Genomic DNA, 19,128 nt, shown 5'->3' with positions numbered 1-19,128 from the left:
CTTATTTAAATTAGTGCTTCTAAATCAAATCTGTTTTCTTTAAAGTTAATGGATTCATGCTAAAATGTAAGGATGGAAATAATACTCTTTTCTGCAGTTTCAGTCAAGGTTTCACCATATGCATTGTACTCAAGCACCATGTCAACATGTAAGAGAAATGTTCTATATTACAGAAGTGTTACATTAGTTCATATAGCTATTTTAATTAATATCCTTGGTGATCTAAATGCAAGGAATTAATGACAATTGAAAAATGTGAAACAAATACATATTTAGACATTTAACCTGCACACACTCACCACTTGTTTTTCTTTCTAATGTAGTCTTTTTCAGAGAGATTAACCAAGTAGATCATCGGTTTTGAAGTAAAAAACAAATGTTTGTTCAAAACATCAATCTGCAAAGGAGAATAGAGGGGGAGAATTTTAAAAACAGTTTATATCAGCTTGCATTAATTTTATGATCATTTTCCTCATGCCACATCTGAGAAGGCTACAGAATTCAAGTGTAATACATAAATCACAGATAAGCATAGATTCAGCTAATAAATTTAACATTCAGTACACTATGAATATGAAATCTTAAAAAAAAAAAAACTTTAAAAAGAACCAGTAACAGGTAGCAAAATTAGAAGTCAATTCATGGAGTAATATTTATAGCCTACCTCTTTGTCATTCCAATCATGATAGAAGCGGACAGCTTTCTTTTCATCTATTACCCATGTCTTGATTTTGCACATTACATCCTACGCAAGATCAAAAAAAAAACCAAAGTCAAAAACTCAGCTGGATATCAAGACTATTCTCTTCCATAAACAAGGCATGTATCCATTAAGATTCAAAACATACACACAAACTAAAAATTAGATAATACCTTTTAGAAACAAATTTTTACTCTCCCAGAAAAACAGAAATTGCTGCGGTAAAAGTCACTAAAGAGCAATATGGATTATAAAAGTCATCCAAATCCCACAATTAGAAAGTTAAATACACAATACTCAACTATCATCTCTTGTCACCAAGAACATCAGCAGTGCTCATAAAATATATGTAAAAATCAGTACATTTTAGATTGCTTTTCGAACTCAGTAAGACGCAACATTTCAGCATCCAGCGGGAGAGACCACGTACAATATAAACATGCCATTAAGAAAAGGGAATGGGTGGGACAAAACACAGCAAATATCTTTTCTTTTTTTTTAAATTGTGAGCAAAAGAAATGGAGCCTATTATTGATGATCCACCCTCAAGAAATTAATTCAAACGGCCAAAGCCCTTTTTATTCCGCATTAATTTTTCGCCAACACCTTCTCCCTCCCCCCCCAAAATGAAACCTGCCAAAGCCTCCATTACACAATGGCAAGAGCCTTGCACTGGTGACCTCCAACCAGCTGCATTCACTTTCAGAACATCTCTCTCGGCAGGAAATCTAAAGGCCTTTTAGTTAGCAAGCTAGTGTGCATTCAGAAGGAGTAACTGCAGGAAGAGCCCAATGTGCTTTGTTTCTCTGGCCTTTCTTCACAGAAAGATTAATCATCTGTGAAATGGAAACGGCAAACAGCAAGTGACACAAACTGAACCCTTCAAGCCTTTCCTCATCAGTTTTGTGGTCGTGAATCCGAAAGCTGCGTGTGGCACGGTTTTCCTTACAGGCAGGTGTTAATAAAAGGCTCTTGGGTCTGAAAGGTCAAACTCTGCTCTTCTAGGAGTAGTACATTTTAGAGTCGCCTATTTTTTGTTGTAGATAATTTATGATCATGCTTTAAATAATGCATTTTTTTAAGTTGTAATTGATGCAACTGAGCACTAAGATCTTTAAAATACAAGGAAACATTCCCTGAACTGTTGAGCACACAACATTTTTTGCACTTAATGCTATGCAGTGGAAGTACATTTATAAACAACCACAAATAACATCAGTATTTACTACCATCTTTTCTAGTCTTGCAGTAGCTTTAGTGGAGAGAGAAAAAAAAAAGAAAAAGCTCTTCTAAATCTTCAGATCCTGATTTGAAACCCTCCAGGAACAGGACTCCCCACAGATTTTAACAAGGAAGGGGCAAGCTAAAACTTTTAATGAAATCTAACATGTTCTGCCTAAGAATAATCACTTTTACTCTCCTATAACTGAATTTCACTCATAAATGTTTAAAAGTGGCTAATATAACACCATTTCCTACAAGGAGAAGATCAAAGTGCTATATTACAAATGCATTATGATTAAAAAAGCACTGTGCAGCTTTGCTATTAACTGTTCTTTAAACCCTAAAAGGCTTCCCATAGATCTCACTTGGCACTGCATATACAACCTTTGACAAGTAATGTAGACCATTTTTATTCATTGCCTAAAATTGTAGGCAATTATGTGCGTCACACTGGCCACCTGCAAATTCTGAATGCCTGCTCCAGTTGTCAGAGCAAAAAACTAATGTCGGAGGGGATTAATCTAGGGGGAGAGAGTCCTCTTTAATGGCTCCAGCAGGTGAAATGGCCCAGCTGGTTACTATGATGAGTGGCCAGAACAGCTTATGTAGAGACATGCAACAAGATTACACATAAAGAAGAAAACAGTGGTACCACCTTATCTTTAACCCTATGTGCTTTTTATTTATTAATTAATCAGTATAAACAAGATAAGGGAAGCAATTCTACCAGTAAGTACTTTTCACTTAAGATCTTTATCCTCAGCTTCTCTTTCAATAGATATATATAAAAATCAACACAATCACCAAGATTCCAGTTCAGCAGTGAAGGAATTCTGGCTACATGCAATTTTGGGTTTTGAACTAGTTCTGTAGGCACCTACCACATGGCTTCCAGCATTACAGTTTCTCCTACAATACCAACACATTGCTACATATAAATTGGAGTCAATAAAAATTTTTTAAAAACCCCATTATAGCAGAAGTCACCAGAGCCAAACGTTTTAAGTTTCTGCTTAAGCAGAAATTAAATGCTTTGTAATCACACTGTAAGGGGAGCTACATAACAGAGAACCTCCGAAAATTTCAAGAATCAACACAGCAAATAAAGTTTGGCCTTTCTAAAGCCTGTCTAAGCACAGAGCTGCCAATCAAAACTTCTCTTCCACATTCTTATAGTGACACACAGTCTAAATCCATTTTGGTACTGATCTAATTTTAACAAGTTTTCATTTACGTACCTGACTTGGTGTCGTTAGGAACTGTTGTTTTAAAACAGAGACTGCTTGGACGATTTCCACAGGTAAGACTGGTCTACAGCTGAGTATACTAGGGAGAACTGACAACCTTGCAATTTTATTTTGGCTTTGTAGGGAAGTTAGCAAAGTATTGGAAAACTTTCTTTAGATAAAAGGATGGAAACTTGTAAGCAAACGCAGCACTTTTGCATGAAACTGGTGGAGCAGTGAGACACAAAGAAGTTCTCTGAGGGACTGTACTTTACACCATAGAAAATTAAAGGTAGACAGGCCAGAAACTTAAAAATGGGTCAGCTGAACTTAGAGTCCCGTACATCAATGGTGGTGGCTCACCGAAATGAGACTTAAATCCTTAACAAGAAATCGTTAAACACAAATGACAATGTGAAGAAAGGCACATGTTTCCACTTCTTTTTAACTCAGCTGCCCCAATACTCTAAACAAATACGCAAATAGCACATTTTTGAGTTATTTCTCATGTAGCACCATTTTTAATTATGTGTTTCTGTTTAGGACTTGTGAAAGAGTATGACCCGATCTTTTAATCTTCTCTATCACTCTACCAGTCATTTAAACACACTTAATCACTACTCAAGTTAACTTTGAGATGCTTAATAATGGAACACAGAGCAATGATCTGCTTTGCTTTACTAGATCTGGCCTCCCCAATTGTACTCTTTGAGGTCAATCTGCCACCAGCAGAATGATCCACTTTGCCTTCTTTGATGAGAGGGGTACTCTTGTATTCCAGCTAGCAACATTATAACAACAGCCATTCAGAAAGCTACTAAAAATCCATCCAAATTCCAATTTGCTTACAGTCATCAAGGCATGTGAAATACAGCAAACCTAATGAATATCAAATATTACTGTTTTAAACATCAGTTAATTTCTGACTCTATGCATGGCAATATATGTAACACATAGGAATACTCAATATATTTAGCCATATGCGATACAGTGATTTTAATTACATTCTGCTCTCATTTTCCAAAGACCACAAGTAGTCAAACCACAAATTCTAAGTAGGACATTAAGTCCAGCAGTATAAAACAATGAAATACATGTAAATTGCATATAGAAGATTTACCAAGACCTACTCATGAGACACTACTATGTAGAAAAATGTGCATACATTAACAGACTTTCTGGATGAATGATAGTCATAATGTGTGCCAATGCCAAATTCTTCTTACAGCATGAGGGACTAAACTGAAGCTTGGAAAACTCACTTGCCTACTTGGCATCAGAGAATTGTGATTTTTTTGTTGTAAATTACCAGGGCATGTAATTAACTTCCGCAAATTTAATAAAGAAATAAGCAGTTGTGAGGATTATCACTTCACACTTCAAAGTGCAAGTGAATTCCCTGTGAGGCTGCAGGCAGTGCAAAAGTCTCCACTACTACAGAGTAACTGTGAGTACAGTAGGATTTTTCCCCCCACCAAGGGAAGCAAGGTTTTTCAGCACCTTATTAATTCCCTTCAAAACTTCCAAGATGTTAAAAGTTACCATCTCCCTGTAAAAGCTTCAAAAGCACTTAAATATTTTTTATTAAAATGCTTCAATTGTCTAAAATTCTATCATTTACACTGCTCTGCTGCTTGGAAAAGCTACAAGGAGTACCTAAAACATTATCTGTAGCTCTTAGTTAGCTCCTCTCGTTTCATTCTAAAGTCTAACACCACTGCACAGGAGAAATGAAGGTGATAGTGTATAAACAATATATTCTGACTCTCCTATAGAAACTGGCTCAATGGCAGAAAGAATTTCTTTAATAAATCACTGCATACACCGAATGAAGTCAACACCACCCATCCAGTAGGTCCCAGAATACAACTGTAAACAAAAACCCTAATGTGTGTGTTTCTGATGCCACTCCAAACAAATTCTTTGCCTTTAACTGGTTAGCACCTCTCAGCTGCCAAGAAAGGCCATATTAATGACACACACATTCTGAGAATAGTCACTTACCTACAAGGGGAACCTATGTAGGGACCAGAACTGCCCCACAGCTTTAGTGAAAGCAAAGGATGCTTTTCAATACTGAGGTTCATACACTGCTGGGCAGGGGACAAAGGGAGGGTGGATACAGTATTTACCAACAGAGGACTTCCCTCTTGTGAGAGTGACTGAGAAGCCTGGAGGGTCACAAGCAAATGAACTGTACTGTAACTAGAAGATTAATGCAATCCTGGAGTATATAAATAGCCTAATGCCCAACAGGAATAATTCTACGCTTATCTCTGCAGAAATAATGAAAAGCTGGAGAAAAACCAGAGGTTTTGATAAAGTACTTCTACATGAAGACTTGCTGCTCTTAAATTCTATTTCTTATTGCATTATATATAGGGTTTTTCACACTAGCACGATTCCTAAAGCTTGACAAATACAGACTAAAGCTGTGTCTTATTTCTAAACAGTAAAGATAATTAATTACTGGCATACCTTATACAAATTGAAGTAATTTTACTCTAGCCAGAAAATATTTCAATAAAGGTTAATTTTTCCCATAAGAGATACATTCAATTTTAACCACAGTTGTAAGAATTAGTTGGATATGTGAGGGATCAAACCAGATAATAATTATTCTTAAATCTGGCCTTCAAAATTTCAAAATGGTTTTTCAGGTACAGATAGAGAACAATGCTATTTGAGGTACTCATAGCCAGTTTAACTTTGCTGCACCAAATGCAATTTATTGAGTACACACAATTTTCCTCGTTAACACGAGGTGTATGGAGTGCACCGAGCCCACAGTCCTTCTATTCATGACTTTCCTTGGAAATCTTTTCACTTCTATTGAGCATAGCCTCAGCTCTCTGCCATTCCTGGAAGTTTTCTGGTGATTTAGAATATCGAAGCTGAAGTGACATAGTAAGAATTTCTTCTAAAAACATTGTCTGAAAGCAATAGTCTTTTAAAGGACAATTAAGAAAAATTTGGCAGTTTAAAGAAAAGACTAGATCATGTTTTTTCATTGTGGTAAGTGCTTAAATAAGCTGTAGCAGCTGGGTGAAGGAAAGAAGTCAGGTACTGCATCAACTGGAGTGACAACAAGCTCCTCTGTGGTACAAAACAATGTCTAATCTCTTACAATTCCCTTGCTCACTGACTTTAATAAAAATACAATGGGACAAGTAATGGATTTAGGACAAGTGTATTGTCCTTTCTTCTATTTAATACCTTCTCACAGAGCCAGTACAAGTTGTACATGATGTAAGATTTACTTAGAACTAGATGGTAATAGTGTTTATGAACCACAACAAGCACTTTCACCTAAAACATCCTACAGGCATCCCAAGCAACATCATTGATGACAATAACCCCTAATTCTCCTGTGTGGGTCATCCTCATGGGCTCTACAGCATTATACATGAAACACCTCAGTCACTTGTCGCTTCTCAAAGAAAAAAAAGCAAGCAAGAATACAGGAAGTAGTCCATCTACAAGTGATTATTCCCAGCAGTTCAGAAATTCCAAACAGGAAAATTGCACTGAAAAGTAAAATGAAATATCTTTCACAGTTTTACAAAATTTTTCTTATTGCATTAGCCAATCCAAAAAAATTTCTAAATAAATCCATGTGTGAATGCATTTGTTGTAGATTTTTGCATGTGTTGTAGATTTAAGGCAAATGTAAAAGGTGCCTTTTTCAGAATACAGCTATTTTTATGTAGTGTTATTTTGGTATATGCACACACAATTTAAAACGGCTTGGATCTAGACATAGGCAGAGAGGCATGATTTACAAAATTAATTACTTTAAGCTACTTTTCAAATCTGCACAGGAAAGATCAGCCTTGACAGAAAGTATTTAAGTACTGACTTCTCTTTGTCTACTGATAATACCAAAAAAATCCAAACGTGTGTTTACACATTATGTACTTTTAAGTCAGGCTTTACTACCAATCAATTCACAAACATCTGCCATGCTACATTCAAAATGTTCTCCAGAATGAACTTTAATTTCCTCTAAATACCACATTAAGCAGAGTAAATGGTCCACTCAAGATTTTAGGCATAATTATATGCATTAAGAATATAAATATTTTCTTGATTCCCTATGATTTAAGTTAGCAATTGTAAAAGCCATCAGCAGAGAATATGTCAACAGTGTATGTGTACACTGCTCCTTTCTTTCCCTCTCCTGTGAAAAAAACTGGTCTCTCAAACTCTCCTCACACAAGGAGAGCAAAGAAACTGGCAAAAAAAATTTATACAATTCATTGCTGTATTTATCTTCAACTTGGAATGAAAGAAAGGTGAACATTCCCAACTGACATCATCAGTTAGAGGAAATAAGAGTTCATCCATCCGTGAGAACTCTAGCAAATGCTTGCAGCAAGAGGTCAGCGAATTCTGCTTGGCACCATCCCATTCATCAGAATACTGCAGGAAGGAAAGATTTTCATCCAGTATATTCTGGTAATAAGAAGAAACCGAATCTACCAGCTCTTCGTTGTATGTGAAGCTTTTCCTGTTACAAAACATGTTTGATTTGATAAATTAATCTTATTTTTAAAACAACAGGCTTTACAATGGAGACTTGAGAAAACATCCCGTTCAACCAAATACTGGAAGTTCAAATCCAGAGAACGCTGATCCTGACCTACTGTAAAAGCCACTTTTCAACTGAAAATTGGAAGTTCAAACACTGTGCACATTGATTCTGATGTAATGACTGTGGCTTCATATCATTAACATCAATAATGTGCATCAGCTCAACTATAAACAATATCCTTGTAGTCAGATATGTATATCTCAATACCATAAGAATTGTTACCATAAAAATTCTTGTGTGCTGGGATTCAAGATTTTGGGCACCAAAGGGCTAAAGAAATAGCTATCTGTTGCAGAGCTATCAACTTCTAAGGATTAGAATCGGGTTGGAAGGACATTGGAAAAGAATCCTACAATAATGTTCACTTAACTGTATTAGATGGTATTAAAGATTTGTCTCCAGGATTGAAAAATCCCACTAATTAAAAAATACTTTTAAAAATTAATTTTATCATTTGTACCTTCTAATTTATAAAGTCATTAATATTTGAATTTTACTTTGAAATTCCCTGCTATCCAAAATGACAGATGAATAATAAGCTAATAATGAAGTTTCACTCAATATCTATCTCATGTCTCTGCATATACTAGCACCAGACAGATTTAAAATATAAAATCAAAAGTACTCTGATTGCTTTCTGAAATTATATTTGCACTGTTTTAATACAGGCAAATAACAAGAGTATTTTTATTCTATCTCTTTAGAAGGTCATAGCCAAAATATTTTTTAAAGGTATATCAAGTCTGAAAGACTAGCACCCTTAGTAATAGCAGACGGTCATTTCTGACAAGGTAGTGGAAATACTTGCAAAACAGAAAATACATGTGTAAAGGAAGCTATTCCAAGCTTATGTCAATATTACATGTTGCTGATCTTGGACCATATTGTGCCATTGATTTTTAAGTAGAACTTGAAAATTATTTCATTGATAGCTCCTTAACAACAGTCAGTTATTTTATTTCTGCTGACAGGGGATTGAGAAATCAATTCTCTGAGAGACAGGACAAACAGTTAACACTATTCAACTGCCAAGCCAGGTCACTGCACAAAGGTGAATTTACCACCTGTAGGCAATGTGGGCTTAGACAGAGAAAAAATGATAATTAACAAGTTATAACACCATGCCAGAAGGTAGGCAATTGAGTACAAATCACAGATTTAAGTACTGTCGACTGATACACACTGTCAATTTTTTATTTTTCTCCTCCTCAACCTAATGGAGATTTCAGACTACTAAGTTACAATTGTGGTGGTTCATTGATAAAGTGAATCTTCTAAAGCAGACAATTCATATTTATAAAACAAGACAAATATAACTCTAACTCTCAACCAGTTGAAATTCTTGAGACATTCTCAAGCATCTTCACCTTGAATTGTTCCAAAAGGAATGGGGGAAAGAACAATTTAGTTTGTGACAGACAAGTTAAATTCCAAAAGGAACAGGGGAAAGAAAACAATAAAAAAAGAGAGACACTAAATTTTAACGTTACGTTTAAAAACAAAACCAAAAGAACCTATGAATACTAAGTTTTTTCCTTCATAAGCTCCTGGTTTTCCTGAAAGGAAAAGTGACTGGGAACACTCAGTGCACAGACAAGAGCGGTTGGTTCCACATCTCTACTACAGAAGAAGAAAATCGCTAAGAACAGAGTGTTAGCAATGGCTGTGTATTATACTGGCAAACAATTTAAAAAGGAAAATTCTGAGAAGTTCTCTCCCAGTCCTGTCCCATCCTCTTCTTTTTTGAAGACATGTTTGGAAAAAAGTATTAATTTCAGGCCATACTGGCTCTTCATGATTTTTTTGCCCTGGAAAGAACAAACTTTGAACAGTAGTTGCATGGAAACATTACTAATTGTGCTGGACAGGGAACTCTCTCTGTGACAAACTAAATGCAGAATGCAATGGATTTGGGAAGCACAGGCTGATCAAGCAGAAAAAAATACTCCTAACATTTGGCTACCACTTTAGGAAGGAGGCATAATCTTTAACTTTTTCAACAGTCCCACATGGCTTTCCTCCTAGACCTTTAGGTCATTTACTGCATAGTCAATGCTGTATACTGTATATACTGCACTAGAGTATATTACATAGAATGCAACCACAGGCCTTCTCTGCAACACAAAACGTGAAAAGGAAAAGAGGCAAGGCAAACTGTACATGAGTGCCTCACATTCCAGGGGATGAACATCTAAAGCCCAGTAGTGGTTGGAAATGCCCAAGAGCTGCTGTTGACAGTCTTACAGCTACACAAACCTAGAAGCTGTGTAACTGGACCAGGATAAGAAAAGAGTTTTCACTGGCATTCACCATTTTAAAAGTCCATTTTACGAAGTCTAGTTTATATACATTACAATTCAAGCATACAAGTCACAGGGAAGACAAGCAAGAAGGTCCAAGATCAGCAAGATTCACAGGCACTATGCCCCACAACACCTCCTTGAAGAGATTCCTTAGTGACTGTAGTTTCTGTGTGCAGCCTTTGTCTCAACGGAAGCATTAATTTGTGCCTCCCCACTCTGTTCAGCCACCCCTTCCCACAAAACAAAAGAATTTCACGCCTTCGAAAACTCTATTGTTGTTGACAAACTCAGCTGAGACTGGTCATGTGTAACAGCTATTATTGGCAACAGAACTGGCAGAGCAACATGACTTCAAGAACCTGATGTTTTCTGTGCATGTGCTCATAAAAACAGGATTAAGAAAACACAACAAATGACAGGAAGTGTACGTTACAAATGCAAAGTGACAAAGGCATTTTGACAGGTGAACTGCAGATGAAGTAATAGTAAGGAGACCGAAGGAAGAGGCAAAGAAATGGATGAGAAACTGAAGCTGGGTAAAGACAGATTAATAAAATAATAGAGATTTGAATTTTTTCTCTAATTAATTTAAATTGCATTTCTAGATTTGAGATTTTTATTTAGTGTCTCCCTTAATTTGAGAATAATCAGACATTTTCTGTTTTCAAACACATACCAATTTCCTGTAGTCAAAAAATGACTAATAGCAACTCTCATCATACAATCATAACTGTACCTACTATTCATTAAGTTCACTATTACAAATTCTATTTAAGACACACTTCAGTTATGATTCTTTGTAATCACAAAAGTGCCAGTTTCTTCCTTCACATAGGAAGAACATAGATTGTGATATAAAAATCCTCAAAGCATTCAGAGAGGTACACTCAAAAATGAGATAGGAACATTCCATCACAAGGAGCTGAGCAAAGTTGTTTCCAAAGGCAGTCAAACAAAGTGAGTGAGAAGAGCTTGAGGCTGGGGCAGAACAGCATCACAGCACTCCTCATTTTCATCATGTCATAACAATGCAAAATCTAGCTTTAGGATGAACTTTGAATTCACTACGGACAGGATTTTTGCTTGCCCCTTTCTTTAATATGAATTAAAAGGTGAGAAATACTATATGGATGCTATTTGAAACCATAGGCATAAACTGCACTATTCCTCCAAGCACGTGAAACCTTTTGTAAAAGATAAAAATCACTGCCCACATGTACCCAGGGCTGGGTTCACATGACAGATAAGACCTCAAATGAAGGTTCTTAAATGAAGAAATTCTCTTTCTGTGCTTATATGAAAGCCTTTAAATCATCCAACAATAGCTATTTTTCCTGGTCTAGATGAATCAAGAAATAAAATACTTTTCACGCCAAATGAAGACTAGTTCTTCACCAACAAAAGCTACCAAATAAGTGCTTTTTAACACTGCACCAAGGAGCTGAATATTTTAGAGAGGGATGTTCATTTTCAGCTCCTATCCATTTCCAAACATTAGGGAGGGACAACAAATTTCACTGCACTTCAGTACTGATAAATTAACCTAGCAGTACCAATATAACAGTGTTTTTCTTACTACTTGCTACAGAAAAATCCATCTGAGAAAACAGTATTTTTTTAATACTTACTTGCTAGGCATAAATCATCTATTTCCACACTGATAAACTGCTGTAATAATTAGAGAATGCATTTTATATACCACCTGAAATATTTATAGAATATTAATGACAAAGAAAAATTAGTAACTAGCCTACTGGTAAAGTGCAGGGGACTCAAAACACAAGTGGCAGTAAAACAACAATTTGCAAAAAATATACTTTGAAGTTGGTAATTATTATACATTACTAATTTACAAAGAAACACCACTACTACCCTGTGATAATTGAGCTCATTTAAGCAGCTTTCCACAGCAACATTCTAAAATTAATTTCAACTAGCAGTCTTTATTTAACATGCACTGAAACACACAAAGTGCAATCACACCAAAAAAATATATTCACTTGCTGGCTACAAGAATACTAATATCAACATCTTAGTAGAACTTAACAGCAGGAGTAAGTCAGAAGTTACTTTGAATTACAACTAGACATTGATGTAAATTTGACAAAGGATTGGCAATTCTCATACAAAGCTGTGTCAGCAAGAAAATAACAGTTAAATTTCAAAAGTTACAATTAGCTACATCTATGAAACCTTACACTGACAGCACAGCCAGGCATTCTAGTACTTTTTTGACTCATAATAATAATTACTTTAAAATACATATAAAAATAGTAGTAGTGTTTTGTATCACACATGTGGGATCAATAAGAAAATTCAATACAAATAGTTCAATTCAATAACGAGAGGACTTAATGATTTACTTTTATAGGTCATGTACTTACATATTCAGGTTTTAATTTCTTGTCTCCTCCTCTTACAGCTACTTTTTCAAGCTTATCTATGCTCTGCATGATCAGCTCCTCATCCTTAAGTCTAAGTTCTTCATGTATTATTTCGATGTCACGAACAGGATCTACACTTCCTTCAACATGAGTGATATCATCATCTTCAAATGCTCCTAAAACAAAAGAACACTTAAATTACCTATTAAGCTAAAAAGACAAGAAATATATATTTAGAATACACTATAAAGAGTCAAAAATTTCAGAACTGAAAAGCCACATGGTCATCCCATCCATCTACAAGTATCCTGTGCAATGTTTTATACTATACTGGTTTTGTGTGTTAATTTAACATCAACTCCAGAATCCAAAGCTGCCTCTCTGTATATACAAAGTATAGCACTTTGCCATTCAGGACAGGACTCAAAGCATTTAAGAGTTTCTCCTACAAAGGAATAGGCTACAACAGTTTCCTAAAAATAGCTGGTGTGTTTAACAATATCTAACCTAGAAGTAGCAAACACGGTAGCTAAACATGAACATCACAGAACATCGTAATACACACAGTAATAATTGCAAGAATCACAGAAAGAAAACCTTACAAATCACCTTGGCAGACCTCACTGGCTGGCCAATTTTACGCATTAAGAAATGAAGAAGTTCTAGACAAAGAATTCTGAAGTTCTGAACGACTCTTAGTGTTTCCAAGGGAAACAGGGCTTAGAAAAAAAGGCCTGAAATCATCTGGCAGACCTCGTCCCTGTTTCAATCTACTTTATCACTGTGGTTCTGACGGTGATTAGATAATGAACCACTCAGACACACAATTTACACAGCAGCTAATTTCATCGGCCTGATTTGAGGGTATGGTTTTTAGGGGGCCATCAAAGAAGCAGATGAAGGTGCATTTGTCATATATGAGTGACAACCATTCACAGTATCTGAACAAAATGGTGCTGGCCCTTATTAGAAACACATGCTATTATCACATATTTAAAGTGCAGTTGAAGCCATAATTTCAAATTGCCAACTGGAAACATAAGGTTAAAACAACCAGATATTACTGACGCATGTGTGCTGACTTCATGCCCTTCTGATGACAATCTGGCAACATAATTCAACTAGGATTGAAATTATCAGATAAGCAGCATCACTTAAAAAAATCCTGCTCCCCCTAAAAAATCAATATATGTTTTAAAAACAAAATTATTAACAGCTTAAAAGAGTTTATTACTTCTTCCTGGAACAATTTTCAGAGTATTTGTATGCCTAAGCTGTAACATTAAAGATACAAATGAGAAATCGACCATGAAAAGAATGTTATTTGAACATGAGCAAAATTAAAATCAACTGATTTCTTACATAGGCAAAAAAAATCTAAGACATTTCTTGTACTGAAAAATATAGTAAATAGGGTAAACAACAAAAAATTCCTTAACTGAAATACAGAAAGTTGTGGGGGTTGTTGTCAAGCACATCTTAAACTTCATCTTTTCTTTTAACTTACTGAAAACCAAGGTTTTAGCAGCAAAGCTCTTATATCAATGAACATGGAAGACAGGTTTAAAATGCTGTTCATAGCAAAATATCAAAATTATTTTTACATAAACTTATGAATAGTCTTTCAAATAGTGGTTACCAGAAGTTCCACCTCTCTCATTAACTGATTCTCTCCAAAACTGATCAGTGAACTCCCTGGGTACAAGCAAAATTACCTCAGCAATAGATCCAAATCTGATGCCGGCCATGATGGGAGAACAGGCTGCTCTGTTAATTGGAAACACTCCACACTAACCTACACAATACCAGGCAATCACAGAAGAGAGACCACAGCCCTTGTCTTCTATAAATCCTCATTTGCATACCTGACCAAATGAGATATAGGCTGCTCAGATGAGCAAATACTAGAAAACAGTTTAACAGCTCTGTTCTAATTTACAAGAAAAATACTGAATAAAAAGGGTAGAAATAGGAAGATGTCACCACACAGATCAACAAAAAGTCTACTTGCCTCAGCCTTCTCAACAGATACACAGCATTCATTCAGCTAAAAGTTTAACTTTCCTCCTTGAGTCAAGAGAAAAAGCCTCCATTACCATGTAAATAATACATTCTCACATCCTTCTGCATCTGGTGTCCATGGCTTTAAAAAGCAACAAAAATCCCCACACTGTTAAGTCAGGAGAAAAACTGCATGACTGCGAAGATCTTGCATTTAGAACACAAAAATAAAAAGTAAATTAAACAGCTTGTTTTAGTCTTAAGGAAGAATGAAACATTTCTGAAAAAACAAGTGTAAGGTCAATTAATAGCAAAAAAACCCCAGCTTATATATTAGTTATACTTTTCTGTTTTCTTCAACAACAGCTTCATTTCTTCACATCTTCCTATTCCTTTTCACAAAAAAAAAGTATTTTTTATTCATCCAAATCCAATTAATTCAGTGTATTTCCATACCTATAAAATTGACTGTACAATGTCACCTTCGCTCTCTTCTCAGTCCACTAAAAGCTTTAACCCATGGACTCTTCAATGTCCTACCAGTTTTCCTCGAGTATCCCCCTTCCATCATGCCTGTGTCAGCAGCCATCCTGCAGCTCTTTCAGGCAACCTGATAAGAGATCTGTGCCTGGCACAGGCTGCTGCTTGCTTGGATAAGAAGCCCCTCTTACTGAGCTGATGATTTCCCACTAGAGGCAACAAATTTAGCCTTCTTTCCTCCTCACTGGGTTGTTTGACTCTTCCCAAGGAATGAACACTTGTGGTATATGCCATCACTGTCCAATTAAAGATAATGCAATAGTTGTACAATGAACACAATGTAGCTAATATCGTGCACTATGTAGAAAAGCATTCTGATTAAACTAAAAATTGCTGAATTGAAAGAAGCAGGGAAAATGGGAGTGGGTCTTGAGACACAAGATGACAGTAAACAAATGAGAATCTTGATTTTCTGAAGGAACAGGTAAGACTTGGGTATCAGGCAAAAAAACCCAATATCAGTTAGTTCATGGACACCGAAGAAGAAAAATGAAAAACACTGCCAAAGAAATCCTCAGATTACCTTGTCTGATACTGCTCTCTCATTACAACAGAATCTATGAGAAAATAATGGGGAGAAGGAATAACAGACATCTTGTAGTCTTATTTTGATCTCAAGCTGATTATAGTTTGGGAGAGCTTGGTAGAAAAATGAGGGAGCAAAGGTTCCCCAAAATTATACTGACAGGGCATCCGGGTGAGGAAGCAAAGGACTCGTATGGGAGAGCTGTAAAACACCAGAGACTGCAAACATGGCTACGTCTCAGAGGTAAAGGCCCTATTGACAATGAGGTGAGTTTAGATTTGGTGAACCTCAAACAAACCGTGTCTGTTTTCTTATTGACATAATGAGGCCTCCATTTTTGTAAACAGGAGGGACGTTTACAAGGTTAGCAACTTGTTCACACAATATGCTCTGCAGTACACTCACACCTGCAAGGCTACTGGCAGCCAAGCTCTGTGGTCTAGCATTCGAAGTTTTCATTAAGAAATCATTTTTTTCAAGACTGTGCTAAAAAATTCATCTTTAAAAAAAAGCTGTTGTGATATTTTGGAATTGCAACAAACAAAAAAATTGATCTAACTACTTCATTTATTTTAAAATAATATTAATTTAAAAGTATATTTACAATTAATATCTCCAAAACTAGCCACACCACTGTGTTCTCAGGACCTGTATGACAATATGGACAATGTCCTTCCCCCAAGAATATAATGAAAATCCATTGTACTTCTCATGCCTTCACCAATGCATTTGCTTTTAAAACGTAAGGCTTCAGCATATCTCAAACATTACCCCCAAACCACACCACCTTCCGTCTGCTTCCTTGGGCTCCAAAGCTGCCCTCTTTGTGCTACAGGAACCCATGGCATATTGCCGTAAGAGAAAGGAACCAATCTACCACATGGGGAAAAACACACATAAAATAGCCTTACTCAAGAACCTCCACAAGGAAGCATGTGTTTGTCAACAGCTAAGCTAATCATTCAGCAGTAACAGGAAGGTCAACTGGGAACTCTAATCAGTAATTTCATAATTTTCAAAAATCATTGTAACTTCTCTGGCATCTCTCTCACGTATACCAGCAGAGGTAAACCATAATTTTAACAGAAGTTTGTCAAAAGGAAGTTGGACAGAACCCATGTTTTTAAAGTATCCTATACATATAAGTCTTTTCTCAAATAACCTCCCATAACATCCTGATGGATTTGCACTATACCTTTAAAATTCCCTATCACTTCCTTCAGTGTACAAGAACAAAGATTACAGAGTTACAAACATCAGGTTCACTGCGAGTAATCTGCCGTGGAAAATTCCCATAATGTTTTAGCAGTATTGAGGTACTGCTATTAAGACAAGTATTTAGACAGGAAAATGGTAAAGCATAATACAGGAGCAAGATTCATTTTTGCCAGCTAACAGCCCCAAAATAATGATATAAGCTCCTTAATAGAAGTAAGGAGCTTGGAAATTATCACTGCCACACCCAGCTCCCTCTTCTGTTGCCCTTAGGTTTGAACTTGAAATATTCTTCAGTTTTGGGGAAGGGTTTATCTTTAGCTAAGCACTTTATCTAGGATATTTAAGTCCAAGTGTGGTGGACCAAAAATAATTTTTTAAATGTCAATAAAGATACAATATTTCTTTCATATCATTGGCTTAAACAACCCCAGAAAACAGAACAAATGGATGGAGAAGATATGCAACTTGACTGTTTTTTTCCTGTGGAAGTGCAGGAAAAAAGTCAGTTTGTAAGGTCTTGATGGCAGCCAGGACACACAGTCTAGATTTGTTCTTGACAAGCAAAAATAAGAGCACATAAATATGTATACAGGACAGCCGTAACGAATGTCACTTTTAAACGGTATCATCTAATGGCATGCACATTTCTTCCTATTTCTTTCAAAAATCAGCTTCAAAATTCCTTTGACAAAATTTACCTCTCAGCCTCCAGAAATTTTTGCATTGCTTATGTTATACCTGTCAAGATCTGATGACTGTATGTTATGTATTCATCTGAACAGAACCACTACACTTAGTTACAGGCTATCATCAACCAATTCATTCTCTTGCTAAAATCAAGTCATCCAATTACTCCTTGACTAATCAAGGCTGTTTTGGCTTTTTCTTTTTTCAAAAGGTACTCAACAGCATAAACAGTTCACTTACAAGAAATGGAAAGGGGCTAATCAGCAGAATTATTGTTTTGCTGCCACAATTTGCAGTATTTAAATGTAGTTGCTGATTGGACTGAAAGTTTTATGATATGGCATATAAAACTAGTTCGACATAAAAACGAAGAAGCTGCCTATAGCCTAAACCTTATTGTTTCTAGCTGCTCCAAGCTGTCGCTGAGATGCTAAAATCCAAATCAAAATACTACTTTCTAAACTTATCTTATTCTGCTGCTAATTGCAATTATGGAAATTAATTATTATCTACAAGATTAATTTATCTTTTATATACCAGTCGTTTAATTTCTCTAATTATCCTTACCCTTAAAGTAAAATGTAACCAAATATTTGGCTAATGCTAAGCTTTACATAATGCCATTCTGGCATCTTGCAGTCATTTATAAAAGGTAAGCAGTGTATTGGTACATGTTATACTGCAATTAAGGGAGATATTTACAGTTTGATCAGAATCTGAACTGCATCACAAGCTGAAATTCCCATTGGTATTTAGGGTAATGACCAGCATTTTCTGTCAATAAACTATAAGGGAATGTTTAATAACACCATCACAAACCAGACCTAGAGAATAATTGGTACTTGCACTTCCTCTCCCACATATGTTCAATGACTGCTATCAAAAAGAGCTGCTCAGCACAGACAAGCACGTCACATCACCATACACACACACCCTGTTATAAGCCCTGAAATAAATGAGCAATAATGTCTCTCTGGCCACTTACTGGTGGGAATGGGGGAGAGAACAAAACAAACTAAAATAAAGTAACTTGAGTGGGAGCTAGAGGTAGGGTGTTTCTTGGAGCTATGATGAGAAGTGTCAAAAAAATTAAATTACAAATAATATCTATACTTAGACTGGTTTGACATGCTATCATCAACATTACAAAGATTTAAACAGTAAAAGATACTGCTATTTCTGACCGAGGTACAGGTATATTTAACATTACAGAATGTACTAAACTTTGATGATAGTGCATTTTACTATGCATATTTAGGATTAGAAGAACAAAATAATACATCAGAATCAATATTTTACAGCTTCTTAAACAAATGTTAACAAAAAACCAAAAGTAAGTAGGGTTAGCATGTTTTCCTCTGCAAGTTAATTTCAAGTGAAATTAATCACCTGTAACACAAACCTAATATTCTTTAAGCAGAGTAATTTTCAGTTGAAGAAGATGCACCTGCCTACATCTTCAACATAAGCAAAATCAAGTACAAAAAAACATTAAATAAAACGCTGTAGTAAACCTTGACTTCTGAAGAAAGAATTTTTTCAGACATCTTTTGTGGCTTTGTTTTGTGCTACAGCCCCTTAAGTTTTGTCTTCATAAAGCCCTAACTAGTTGTAATCACTCGCAGTCTAATTGTGGACATTTATCTGCTTTTCTTATGCATAGAACATAGCTATTAAAGCTGAATGGTGATGGTGTGAAGCATAGGTTAAATTGGGTGAAATTAA

General features: G+C 35.8%; 1 protein-coding gene across 2 annotated transcripts in view; it reads right to left on the bottom strand.

Annotated features, from left to right (window-relative positions):
• OLA1 (Obg like ATPase 1) overlaps positions 1-19,128 on the bottom strand; it is a 103,957-nt gene that overhangs the window by 38,097 nt on the left and 46,732 nt on the right. For both annotated transcript variants that reach the window (XM_033064428.2, XM_033064427.1), the window contains 3 exons: positions 12,432-12,607; positions 665-745; positions 300-397 (listed from right to left, as the gene is read on the bottom strand). In XM_033064428.2, coding sequence (XP_032920319.1) covers positions 300-397; positions 665-745; positions 12,432-12,607 — 355 coding nt within the window. The remainder of the gene's footprint in view (positions 1-299; positions 398-664; positions 746-12,431; positions 12,608-19,128) is intronic.

The sequence above is a fragment of the Catharus ustulatus genome, chromosome 7 (genome assembly GCF_009819885.2).
Source record: "Catharus ustulatus isolate bCatUst1 chromosome 7, bCatUst1.pri.v2, whole genome shotgun sequence".
Classification (NCBI taxonomy): Eukaryota; Metazoa; Chordata; class Aves; order Passeriformes; family Turdidae; genus Catharus; species Catharus ustulatus.
This window is presented reverse-complemented; position numbering and strand designations above follow the sequence as displayed.